At 34.8% G+C, this 14,141-nt stretch overlaps 1 protein-coding gene across 2 annotated transcripts in view; it reads left to right on the forward strand.

Moving 5' to 3' along the window:
- Positions 1–14,141, forward strand: part of SMAD4 (SMAD family member 4) — a 60,621-nt gene that overhangs the window by 23,206 nt on the left and 23,274 nt on the right. For both annotated transcript variants that reach the window (XM_060029076.1, XM_060029077.1), the window contains exons 5-8: positions 1,827–2,039; positions 5,023–5,142; positions 5,237–5,353; positions 6,787–6,840. In XM_060029076.1, the coding sequence (XP_059885059.1) occupies positions 1,827–2,039; positions 5,023–5,142; positions 5,237–5,353; positions 6,787–6,840 (504 nt within the window). The remainder of the gene's footprint in view (positions 1–1,826; positions 2,040–5,022; positions 5,143–5,236; positions 5,354–6,786; positions 6,841–14,141) is intronic.

Genomic DNA, 14,141 nt, shown 5'->3' on the forward strand with positions numbered 1-14,141 from the left:
TAAAAGCAGAATTCAGTTGTTATTTTCAAATCTTTCTTTCTTTTTTTTTTGAGGGGTGTGCTGCGTCATGTGGCTTGTGGGATCTTAGTTCCCGACCAGGGATTGATTGAACCCGGGCCACAGCAGTGAAAGCACCGAGTCCTAACCACTGGACCACCAGGGAATGCCCAGAATTCAGTTGTTATGATTGCCCATTAAGCCAAAGTGTCAACTGAAAAGCAGAAATAATGAGTATCAAGTTGACCAGCTATATCCTCAAATGAGTAACTTTCTCCTTATGTACTAGCAATACCGATATCTTGGTCAAAAGATCCCAGTCGCTATAAACAGCAAAGAACCCTAAAATTTCCAAGAATTTAATAGAGATGTCAGGATCTATGTGCAGAAAATCATAGGACTTTGTTGAAGAGTATGATTTTTAAGAAACTGAATAAATACAGTCATACCCGCTTTATGTCTCAAATGATTTTTTCTTTGCATTTTTATAATTTGGCCAACATTAGTGGTGAGTGGTTAGATCCACTTTTTTTACTGACATATAATGATATGTTAAGCTCCTTTTGGTTATCTCTTTGTTTCCATAGAATTTTCTAAAGAGAAACTCTTTGTAGTGGGATTTATGGGTCTTAAAAATATCAGCGTCTTCATTACTTTTGATGCATGAGAAAGCCCTTTAAGAGATTGTATGTGGAAGTCTGAACAATAGATTATTATTACCTCTTTGAAATATTCTCAGTTTAATAAAAAAGTAGCTGTGTAACTAGTTAGTATTTATGTGTAATGGATTTTTTCAAAGATTAACATAGAGAAAGATAAGGAGCATTATATGCTGATTCTCAATGGAAAAGAGAATGTCTTTTTGTGGACTGTTAACTGCTCTAAGAAAAGAACCTAGTGTTAGAGTTCAACTGATTATAAAATTCTAGGGTAGTGTTAGTTCAGATGCAGTAAAGCGTTGTTTGCTAAAGATAAAAAGCAAACCCCAAAACTGTAGCCTAAAAAAATGGGGAGGTTCTGGGCAAGAGAAGCATTGATTATTGTAAGTGCAGCTTCAATTTTCCTTTTTTTCCTCACAACAAAGCCAACTAATTATTCCCTGGTTTGTTCAAGAAAAGGTGTTATATCAGCTAGAGCCTAGCTTTGCTATTAAGGTGTAACCACGTAGGCGAAAGATGTTGTTTATCGAGTTTTTTCACACTACATATTTATCAAACATCATTATTTGGATTGGGTTTCTAGAAGGAAATTTCAGTTTGACTTACCATTTGGGAGTTTTCTGCTCATTCTGATCTTTTAGGGGACATTCAGTATACTTCACTTTCAAAGAATATGTTACTAAACAGTAATTCTAGATCTGGAATTGGATAGCTGTCAGATCCCACTCATATTTTTACACCGTGAAATTAGCAAAAAGATTAAAAAAAGTAATTACTTGATCTCAATTTGGTCGTCTTAACTAGGTAAATATTTTCCCCAGCCACTTGATTTTTTGTCTACTTTATTCTATGTATTTAAGGTGATGATTACTTTTAGATTATTAATCAAGAAACTAAAAATACCTCTTTAGGACTATTGCTGGAGGTTGTTGGAATATGGTCTACCTTCAGATTTCAAGGAGTCAGTCAGATTGATCTGATGCCACTACCTCTAAATAAATAGCTTTTGCTGATAGAATAGTATGCTTTAAAAATAGTACTAGAAAATTCTGAGTTAGACTGATACACACTATAGTTGATTTAAGGTGTTGTTATATTAGTTATAAGATTTTTTTTTTTCTGGGAATAGAAGCTTATAAGATTTTAAAATATGTTTGCTTTTCTGTATAGCTCCACCTAGTATGTTGGTGAAGGATGAATATGTTCATGACTTTGAGGGACAGCCATCATTATCCACTGAAGGGCATTCAATTCAAACCATCCAGCATCCACCAAGTAATCGTGCATCGACGGAGACCTACAGCACCCCAGCTCTCTTAGCCCCATCTGAGTCTAACGCTACCAGCACCACCAACTTTCCCAACATTCCTGTGGCTTCCACAAGTGAGTTGTAGAGTCAGATGTAGTCAGCAAGATGAATTTTCCTAACCATTAAATATTTATAGGTAACCACTTGGAGGAAACCTCCAACAGAGTATCTTTCATAGGTAAACAAGCATTAAATAGGTTTTTGAGTTGTCCTGGAAAAAAATGGTGTTTGTAATTTATTTAAATGTTCTTATGTTGATGTATAGTCACTTGGAATTTAAGTAATGATTTAAATTAATGGTGTAATTTGTACTTTATTACACGCAGAAGTAAGAAGTCTCTTAAGCTTTCAGATCTATTTTAGAGAAATATTTAAGTTACCAACAAGTAGTTTTGAACCAAGAGGTTTATAAAAATCTTTGTTAATGTAATTGCAAGCTTTCCTCTAATCAGTATTTTTATTTTGCTGTATCTGGCAGAATATTACTTTATAATAGTCATCTCAGTCTCCAGTTGTGCAAACTTAGAAAAAGGAATCGTGACAAATTGGTTAGTAACAAACATATAACCCTCAAGATAGATGTTAAGTATTTTAGTCAACTTTGAAATAAAGCTAAATTCTGTGTATCTAACTTTATTTTATTTTTTTTCTAACAAGTCTGTTTTCAAAAGATTCTTCCCATTAAAGAGGTGCTCACCTTCTCTGCCATGTCATGGAGGCAGAGTGCTATTAGGTCCAGATTTTCTTGGGGCCTGGTCAAGGAAATAATGACCTTATTTTCATAGCCACCAAAGGTTGGACAGTTTTCAACTTGGCAAGTTGAGTGGCCTTCTTTTTGTTTTTAAATTAATCACAGAACAGGGTCTTCCCATTTGTATTGTATTATTTGTACCTGCTTGCTAAGGAGATTGTATCTAAGCCCACATCAGCAGTGAATTGTTGATAGATCTGGACTGATACTTGTTAGTTGCTATCAAAGGAAGCATTATTCTGTTTAATATCAGATCAGATTCAACATAGAAAGTTGATCTTTGGAATAAGATCAAAGGACTGATTTCTGTAGGACTGATTTCTACAATTGAGTTTCAAATAAAGTATACCAAATTTCCCCCTCTTTAATTCATTTTACCTCTTCACACAATATCTTTTGGATTTGCTACATGAGATGACAGTCTCACTATAGACAGCATATTCCAAGTGGGCCATATAGGTTAAACACAAACTTGGGAACCTGAATCTTTAACCACTTGGTGCTTCTGTTATCTGTCTACTCTTTATTCACTAATTTGGGAATATAGTTGACAAACAGAGTTGGTTGGGAAGGAGAATAAAAGAAGGTACGTTACAGCCACTTGAGCATAGATTAGTGCCACTTAACCTCTGTTGATACTACCTGGAGGTTGAATTTGCATGCCTTTGTTGATGCTTGCTAAAGTGACTTCATTTTAACTGTTAAGTTCCCTGGGGCTGAGTCCTATTCAAATAAAGTGATATGAATGAAATGTGGATAATTTTGTCTTGGTGTTTTTTGGATATATTTTCGCAATGAGTAATGATTACCATAAGTTTTAGAATTTGTTGCAGAATGGTTCCTTAGATCTCAAAAAGTGTATTGATAAAATTAGAAGAAAGAAAAGAAATTGGACTAAAATAGGGGAATTGGAAGACTATGTGAGCTGATTTAGTTGTTTAATTTCATTTTATGTACTTGGAATTGTGTAATGGAAATACTCAGTACAGATAACTGCAGTGGGCTTTATGTTCATTTGGTACCTGAGTATCTTCAGGGTTTCTTTCTAAATATCTGTAGTAAATTAAAATAATTTAATTTCTTCTGCAAGTGACAGTTTTTGTAAGATAGCTAAGAGTATGCACCACGTACAGTCGTTAAAAAGCAAGAGTAAAAATTTAATTAACTTTAAAGATGGAAAAATTTGAGGGGGATGAATAGGATGGGAGGTAGCTGAAAACATCCTCTTTAAAAAAATAGAGAGTATTGAAGTAGTCTCTTTAGCTTTCAATTTTATAATCTTAGCCTTAAGGAAATGTGAGTTGTAGAGAGGAGAAAGATGTTCCTTTTTCTTCATACTTTGAGCTGTTCATTGCATATTCGAGCAATGGTGTCATTTACTCTCTTCTATCTGATTATACTCCCACATAGATGAGAAAAGATTGAGGTAATGACAGTAACAAATAACAATTATGGAATTTCATTGCTTTCCAAGTGAGATGCACAGTTGACTTAATTAATTCTTGCTTGAAGAAATTAAGCTTTTTCTGTACAAAAAATAAAGCCTTAAAAATGTAAGCAATTTCTTAGAATGGTTTTGAATAGAATAGTTCTCCTGGTATATTACATACAGAGAGAGCAACTAATTTCTTGTGAATCCAGGAGTATGGTAGTGTTCTTAGAGGCAATTCTTGATTTTTAAAAGCACATGAAAAAATTTCAAAATAGACTGATTTTTTGTTTTGTTTTGTTTTAACTAGCAGATGCTATGTTGATTGGACAGTGGAGCTTACCTTTTTTTTTTTTTTTTAACCTTCTCACCTTACCCATCACATTCCATTTAAAATATTTGCCTGCTCTCCTTTTCTTTGATCACCCTCTAGCATTCTGCCATTACCAGTACCAGTGCTGATAATAATGAACTTTCCAACATTTTCTTGAGCCTGGACTTTTGGAGTCCTAGTCAGAAAGGTCCAGAGCTAGATGGAGTGGCTGGGAGTGAGCTAGTGTGCTTCTGAAGAAGTTATTATGATAGGCTAGACCTATAGTGGGGTTTTGCTGGCATTTGAAGAATATTTGTGAAGAAATGGGCCAATAAAATTAGCTAGATATTACTTAAAGATAGAATAATTTTGAACTTCTTCAAGTTAAGGTTTGCCTTTATAGATGACTCTAGGGTTTTTTATTATATAGGCCATGGGTGAATTCTGCTTTTTGCTCATCTTTGTAATTGTGACCATCAGATATAATTGATCCTTCATTTATTGTATAAAACCATAGGATTGCCTCTATAAATGTACCATATTAATGTCTTCTTGTTCCTCTAGGTCAGCCTGCCAGTATACTGGCAGGCAGCCATAGTGAAGGATTGTTGCAGATAGCTTCAGGGCCTCAGCCAGGACAGCAGCAGAATGGATTTACTGGTCAGCCAGCTACTTACCATCATAGTATGTATATGCTTTTTAAAATCTTCTAAGTAGTTGAGAAAAAATAGGCAGAGTTTATAAAAGCAAATTAATCCATGTGGGCCTTAATTTTTAGACAGCACTACCACCTGGACTGGAAGTAGAACTGCACCATACACACCTAATTTGCCTCACCATCAAAACGGCCATCTTCAGCACCACCCGCCTATGCCGCCCCATCCCGGACATTACTGTAAGCTCTTGTTTTTGTTGTAAGGGCCTTTTCTTTTTGAGAACTTTGTTTTCTTTCTATTTTTTTAAAAATGTTTTTACATCTTTTAGTCATCTTAAAATTTGGTTTCATTAAATGATTAGTGCTTTTCAGTATTTTTGGTAAACAGTTTTATTTTTCATAGTTATGTTATCATACCTTTGTTTTAGAGGATTGATATTTACAGAATACTTTTATTTCTTTGTTGCTGATATTTCATTAACACCACATTGATTGCCATTCATTTGTTTGTTTGTTTTGTGTATGTTGTTAGATCTCATGTGTATCTGTATATCCACCCTAAGTGTATTGAAACTCCTTGAGTGTCAAGATCTCAAGGTTTCTCTCACCACAGAGTTCAGCATACCATAGACACTCAGATGTTGAATCTGTCATTCCTCTACTCTGTGCAGGCTTGATTGGGAGGGATACCCTACTGATAACCATAGCTTGTAGTTTCAGGCAGAACAGGGACATTGTTCATTTGGCCTAGTAAAATCAAGAGTATAAATCTTTCATATATATTAAATCCCTTTTCCTCCATTATAAGATTAATAATACCAAAGAAAACTTGGAAAATACACAGAGGAGTAAATAAGAAAATAAAAATTATCCAGAATCCTACTACCCAGAGATATCTACTTCTAATATTTTGTCACATTTTTCCTTCCAGTCATATAGTCGGGTATATATATAAATTTGGGGGGAGAAGGAAATCAGACTGTGACTATGTTGTTGTACCCTGCTTTTTTACAGTTATGTTACTATTTTTCCATGTCTTAAGAGAATGTAGTTTTTAATGGCTGCCTGGGCCAGCATAGTTGTTATGGGTGCTGAGTTTGGACCCTTAACTGGCTGTGTGACCACTGGCAAATTATTTAACCTCCCTAAGACTTAAGGGTAGTAATAGTAGTATCTGTCTCAGGGATGTTGTAAGAAGTAAATGTAATAATTCATGTGAGGTGTTTAGCACAATGTCTTAACACATAATAATCTCTCAGTTATGTTAGCTACTGTGCCATTTTGTAAATATTCTTAATTTAATAAACGATAAACACTTGTTTTAAAATGGACCTCACAATTTGAATTATTATTATATATTACATTATGAATTGTACTGTATTACATGGATAATTTATAATTACATTAAATTTTGCATGTACAACTATTGTAAATTGTTTAACAGTTGGTATACAGCTCTAAAATGTTGGCTATTAAATAGCTACAAAAGTAATTCAAGAGTACTTGCTTATTATAATTATAAAGTAAACTAAGCTTTTACATTCTTAGACATTGCATAAGCTTGATCTAAACAATTCCTAAGGTATGATAGTTATATTTAAGGTTTATTAAAAGTTTCAGCATTGGAAAACTTTTAATAAATGAAAATGGGATTTTTATTGTCTTTTCTTTAGGGCCGCCAGTTCACAATGAGCTTGCATTCCAGCCTCCCATTTCTAACCATCCTGGTAAGTGTATTTCAAAATTAATTCCCTACATTTAGCTTTTCTTTATGGCAATTGAAACACATACACACAGAGAGATTTTAATATAACTGCAGAGTAACTTAACTTTTCAGATAAGTACAATACTCATTATGGCATTAGTTAATCAACAGTTTATGAGTAACCAATATAAGCACACATAAACTGTCCATATTTGATTTTTTTTAACTGTCTCTGAAAGAAAAGACAAGAACTGCATTTTCGGCTAAAATATAAAGTACCAAAATACCGGTTTTAAGATGCATGTAATACATAAATATGCAGTAGAAGAAACTAGGTTTCAAAATAGAACAGCTGTAAAACTGTAGCTTAAAAAGCCAGGAAGAATCTGAAGTAGATGGTGAACAGAAAAATAATTCACCGTATCTGTCTTAGAAGATAGATTCAGGAATCTCTGGTTAACTGCAATTTAGAAACTATTTGCACTAAATTATGTTCAAAAGATTAGATGAAATAGCTAAGTAAACTATAGAAGTAATAAAACAAAGTTTGGAAATAAAAGAAAATATTGAAGGCTTCTTAACATAAACAGTGGATTTTGATTTGCTTTTCTTCCCTCCATCCTATCCTATCTGTTTTTCTTAGCTTAGAAAGATGCAGCTATATAATTTCAGTTCATCACCTTAATTTTCCCCCTAGTTTTACAAAAATTTTATTATGGAGAATTTCAACATGTACCAAATACAAGTATAGAAAATTGTACTCATTCCTCAGTTTCAGCTATTATCAACTAATGGCCAATCTTGTTTCATTTATACCCTCACCTACTTTTCATATCCTTACCTGTTATTTTGATGGAAATACTATATAATCATTTGATACATAAATATTTCAGTATATATTTCCATTGAAGATTTTTAAAAAATATAACTACAGTAACCATAATGGTCAATTTAAAGAGTAACATATAGTTCCTCAAATAGATAAATAATTTTCTTAAACAGTGTTCTGCTATTTATTATTTATGTTGGTTCTAACTTTTCTTCTAGCTGTTAAAGAAAAATAACATTGAGGGTAAGACCTTTATGCTTATAATTCTTCTCATATTTCAGTTTCGGGAATTTGAAGAATTTCTGGATCAAAAGGCCACATTGCTTTAGTGATCACATCAGAGTATGAGAACCAGTTTTATCATGCTCACCAGCAGTAGATGTGATACTTCAATTAACTTTTACTGATTTAGGAGGCAAATATTTGTTTTGATAAGGAGAAAAATGCTGCTGGTGGGACAGAAATATTTTTTAACGATACATATTTACTAGTTACATGTTTACATTTTTAAACATATTTTTTAATCATACATATTACTAGTTAAATTATCCTCTTAAGTGGATTTTCTGTATGTTATTTGCATATTTTTGTGATTTTAAACATTTTTTGTGGGTCAAGGGGTCTTGCCTTTCTATAAACATTTTTATTAAGAAATGTAATAAACAGAACGTACATAAAACCAGTATACATACAGTCTGATGAATAACATTAAAGCCAACACGTGTGTAACCAACACCCAGACTGAAAATTAAAACATTGCAGCACCCTCAGAAATTTTCCCTCCCCATGCATTTTGTCTCAGTCAAAAACTTTTCATCTCCTCCTGCAGAGATAACCACTATCCTGCTTTTTATGGATTTAATTTTTTTGCTCTTTGAAAATGATGAATGCATCCGTAAACAATCCAGTAGTTTGGTTTTACTGCTTTTTGAAGTTATATAAATGAAATCATTGTATCAGAATCTTAATTCATGTTAATAAGCATATTGTGATAAAAGGGGGAAATCTGGAGTCTTAAGAATGAGAATTTTGCTGGCTTCAAGGTAGCATCATTGACAATCAGTAGTGACCCCTGGCAAATTGGGGGGTGTGGTTCTCAGTGTTCATATGGCTTGGCAGAAGGTGGTCCACAGGAGTAGGGATAATCAGGGCTCTGAAAAAAGATCTACCATGGATGAATAGTGGAGTGGGGTTGGGAATGGTGGCATTTAGCTAGTTATTTGGACTCCGTTTTGGATTCAGCAGTTGCTTTGGCCTCTTGATGGATTTACTTCATTCTCATGGTAGAACTCATGTTGAGGCCTAACAGCTCCTGGTGGTTAGGGAATAGCATTCACTAGTTTTGAGGATATGCATCTGTAGGACCCTGCACTGGCATTAAAGCCTCTGTTTTTGAGTAGAACGGGAAGTGACTTAATGGCGAGGATGATACTGAAAGGTCTTTGTCCACGTGGTTGCGGGAGGGGTCAGCTCTGCGCCTGTACCATTAATGGAGTCAGCTTGTTGGAGCCCAGCTGGCTGTGAACTCTCTGACTGTGAATATGGATGGGCCCCAGAAGAGTTCTACCTCACAGCTGTTCTTCATTTCTCCTCTTGCACTGGTAAGAGAATATGCTGACTGGCCTTCCTAATGGGACAGCTTCCAGTCATAGTGCCCTCCTCCCTACCATTTAATCTCTACTGCTACTCAGTATTTCTTTTAAAATTTGAATCTAGTTATGTTATTTCTCTGTTGAAGAACTTGCACTGACTTCCCTACTTATTGCTTAGCCTATAGGATAAAGTCCAAATTCCTTAGCTGGGCAGAAAAGAATCTCTGATCCGGGACCCTGCATACTTCTCTAGGTTCATCTCTTCATACTTTAACCATCCTGAACTGCTTACCCAAGCTTGCTTGACTATATCATCCCTCTGTACTTTTTTTGTGCATGGTGTTCTCTGCCAGATATGTTATATACTCTGTATTAGTTGTCTGTTGTTTGCTCTGGCTCATAGTCTCTTGAGCTTGCAGTCAAGTTGTTGGCTCAGGCTGCTACCATCTGAAAGCTTTTCTGGGGTTGGAGAATTCACTTTCAGGGTGGCTTAGCACCTATCTGGCAAGTTAGTGGTATTGTGGGCAGGAAGCTCCAGTTCCTTTCTGCATGGACCTCTCTGCAGAGTTTCTTGAGTGTCTTCACATGGCAGCTTGCTTCCTCCAAAGTTGAGGGATCAAGAGAAAGCAAGACAGAACCTCGGGGTCTTTTAAGACTTAACCTCATAAATCACATCTTCATTTTTGTAAGATCCTATTTTGTAGAGAGGGGACTATACAAAAATGTGAATGTCAGGAGGTGAGAATCATTGGTGCCATCTTGATGCCCATACCTCACACCCCTACCCTCTTAAGTGTGGTGACCTCTTTTTAAAGTCACACCACAGTTGTGAAGAAGCATTCCCTAATCCCTCGTGTCCCCTGTTATCTAGTGCTTTGTAAATCCTAGCTAGTAGTTTACAAGATCTGCTATCCTTGTTTCATGAACAAATAGAAAAGGAAACCAAAGTAAAAATATTTTGTATTAGGTGTATGGTTAATGCAGCCCTTTAAGGTTTGATTAAGAAATGCTAAAATATTCTACCACTGACTTAGGACTGTATAGATGGGAAATGTGCATATCTGAATACGTAAAATATTTTTAATAATTAAAAATCATCAATAATATATAGTATATCTGTTTTGATAAAGTGTTTTTGAATATAATTGCATGTATGTCTTAGGAAATATAAGTAATATAAATTGTTGAAAGTGAAAAAAAGTTAGTATTGGTCTTTACCTTGGTATAAAAGATTTCAGACAGGACATATACTTGGTGATTTCTAGGCTTTGATAACTAAGTTGAAAAATATTTTTGGAAAAAGTTAATCATTTCATTTTTAATCATTTCTTTTTATGGACTAACACTCTTTTGCTTTTTTGTAAAGCTGAGATATATTCATTAAATTAAATATTGATTGCAAATTAAAGCGAAGAGTTTCCTCAGCATCTTTGAGATTGTTTTGGTCACTGATAAATGAATACAGAATTCACAGATTTTCAAATTCAGGTTGTGTTCTAGTACTTTGGAACTAACTACCATTTAAGAGAGTACCTTTATATTTTCATGAAAGATTCTCATAGGACATCTCATTCAGATATAAATAATAAAAGGAATAATTCATAATGAGCCATTTAGGTGCTTCAAGCAAATTTCTAACTTTTTCTTGAATGACTCTTGTTTCAGAAATTAAAGATAATGCCTTGGAGACTTACACTTTCTATTATAATTGAATAACAATTTTTTGGTAAAGCTGTGCTTTGTAATACGTTTTCTCATTACAAAAAATATTTAGCTGAGTTTTTATATTAAAAAAAATTCATGTTCTTAACTCGTCTTTCAAAACCTTTCCTCTGGTCAGTGATGAGCAAGCAGCCCATAGACTTCATGGGACCAGTTCAACCTCACTAACTTAAGGAACAAGAAACTAAAAATAGCAACATCAGCAAGCACATAACAATCCCACTCCCTTTCAAGTGAGTTGGGACGTTAAGAAAGCTCTCTTGGAAATGAGTAAATTCTGTCTTGCTGTTGATACTAGTTTTGAGAGGCTGTAGACTTGTCACTTATGTGGCATTTGGTCCTTGGAGCGAAAGAGCACAGAGAGATCTAGAAAGGCTTAATGAGTGTTTCCTGTTACCTTCTCCTGTTTTAAAAATAAGAATGTTCCCTCCTCGTTTTATAACAAATTTAGAGTGGACTCTAAACCTTTAGAACCATTTCTAAACCTTTAGAAAAGGTTTTCACATGGTATTTTGTATCCCAGCACCACTAACTTCTCTGGATTACCTATTAGGTTACCTCTAGCCCTGTCTCTCCTCACAGATAGTAACCCCCTTCCTCCTGCTTTCCTGGGCCTTAATAATCCTTTTAATTAGACGGTCATTTTTCATCCCTGGTCCGTGGTGCAACTCTGATGTCACTTTCCTTTTATACTCAGAGCTTGCCAAATGCAGCTTTATGTAACCACCATTGTTGTATGCTGTCTGAAATATTAGGCAAACAAAAACCCCTTTGGTGACTGGAAATAATAACATAATGTTTAAGTGTAGTTGCAGATGTTGCAATTTATAATGATAAAAGTTATTTTTCTTATTTAAACATGGAGATTATACAGGTCCCCTTTTCCCCCTCAATTGACTCTCTTGGAAAAAAGATTGCTTGCCATGGAACTTTACTTGTAAATAGTATTCTTCAGTATGAACTAGGAAATGCATGTACTTGGATCTCATTTTTTTAACCAGCGTTGAAAACATTCGTGACTTCAGGATATTATTTGTAACAAAATTGACTGTTTGGGCTGATTGTTAAAGACCTTATTAAAGTGCTGTTACTGTTTATTGCTGCCAAAACATTGGGTAATTGTTATCTTGTCTTAAACAACCTCTTTAGTTTTAGCTTCAACCAGTATACCTGCCTGTTATGTTGGCTGAAGCTTCTTGTCCATAGCATAATGTGATGCCTTTAATAAAGAATTTTACTATAAGGAACAGCTTCATAAATATTTCAAAACTAGCTTTTTAAGAAGGCACTTCAGTATATCGCTAGTTTTCATGTTCTCATGATAATAAAAATATTTAAAGGAATGTTTGTGGTTAGTTGGTCGTTCTGTATGGCAAAACATTTGAATTATTAAGTTTTTGAATCACCCAGTTTTCATGTGGTCTCTTTTATTAATACTTCATTGGAAAGTACTTTTTTCCTTGACAACATTTTGAAAAGCAATTAGATACATAGACTTTACAGGATTTTTGTTTTTAATATATTTTAAGCATTAATCATACTTCATTTTAACATCTTTTGGGAGGTTTGAAGAAATGTATTTTTTTTGTCATTCTGAGTATCTTTTTATATTGTTGAAAATTCTAGGTCAGCCAGAGTTCATAAATGGCACAGTGAGATGCAGATAAATAATTGGTTTATCATAGAAAACTTTCGATCTCTAATAAATGGCACTGGCCTTTATTCCCCCCTTATGTCAGACCCCTTTCTGCTCTAGGGCTTTTGCATTTGCCTTCCTCTTGAGCTGTTCATTCACAGTCTCCACATAGATACATGGTCTTTCAGGTCTGACTTTTTCGGATAGGATGTGCCCCTGGTCTAGTCTGAAGTACCTTTCCACTCATCTTCTGTCCCATACCTTGTTTTATTTTCTTCACCGTGTTTATCATTACCTGAGTTACCTTGTTCATTTATTTGATTACTTGTCTGCCTCTGCACCTCCATGAAAATAGGACAATAGCTGCCTTGTTTACTGCTGTGTGTGCCTACAGTGATTCTTATGTACCCCATAAATACCTGTTATTTAAAAAAGGAAAATCAAATAATTTGCATGTATGTAGGCTCTATGTAATAACTGTATTCAAACAAAAATTAGAAATACTTGATCAACGATATTTGCAAACCAAACCTAGTAGTGGCTCTCTTTTGCCCAATTATTTAAAATCATTTATTGAAGTTCAAATGAATACATTCAACACATTTTCAGAGTTAAAATTGTAGTAGTTTGAGTTATTTGTAGTGAGGTGAATGGACCTAGAGACTCATACAGAGTGAAGTAAGTCAGAAAGAGAAAAACAAATACCGTATGCTAACACATATATATGGAATCAAAAAAAAAATGGTTCTCAAGAACCTAGGGGCAGGACAGGAATAAAGACACAGACATAGAGAATGGACTTGAGGACACGGGGAGGGGGAAGGGTAAGCTGAGACGAAGTGAGAGAGTAGCATGGTCATATGTACACTACCAAATGTAAAATAGATAGCTAGTGGGAAGCAGCTGCGTAGTACAGGGAGATCAGCTTGGTGCTTTGTGACCACCTAGAGGGGTGGGATAGGGAGAGTAGGAGGGAGACACAAGAGGGAGGAGATATGGGGGTGTATGTATATGTATAGCTGATTCACTTTGCTATACAGCAGAAACTAACACACCATTGTAAAGCAATTATACTCCAATAAAGAGGTTTAAAAACCAGTTTTAGCGAGGGCAGACAGCAGAAGCAAGAAGAACTACAATCCTGCAGCCTGTGGAATTAAAACCACATTCACAGAAAGACAGCCCTCTGCCTTTTCATCTCGTCTATGTACCAGATGAAGGAACAAGATAAAACCCCAGAAAAACAACTAAATGAAGTTGAGTTAGGCAACCTTCCAGAAAAGGAATTCAGAATGATGATAGTGAAGATGATCCAGGACCTCAGAAAAAGAATGGAGGCAAAGATTGAGAAGATGTAAGAAATGTTTAACAAAGACCTAGAAGAATTAAAGAACAAACAAACAGAGGTGAACAATACAGTAACTGAAGTGAAAAATAACACTAGAAGGAATCAATAGCAGAATAACTGAGGCAGAAGAACAGATAAGTGACCTGGAAGACAGAATCGTGGAATTTATGGCTGCAGAGCAGAATTTAAAAAAAAA

The sequence above is a fragment of the Delphinus delphis genome, chromosome 13, assembly GCF_949987515.2.
Source record: "Delphinus delphis chromosome 13, mDelDel1.2, whole genome shotgun sequence".
NCBI lineage: Eukaryota > Metazoa > Chordata > Mammalia > Artiodactyla > Delphinidae > Delphinus > Delphinus delphis.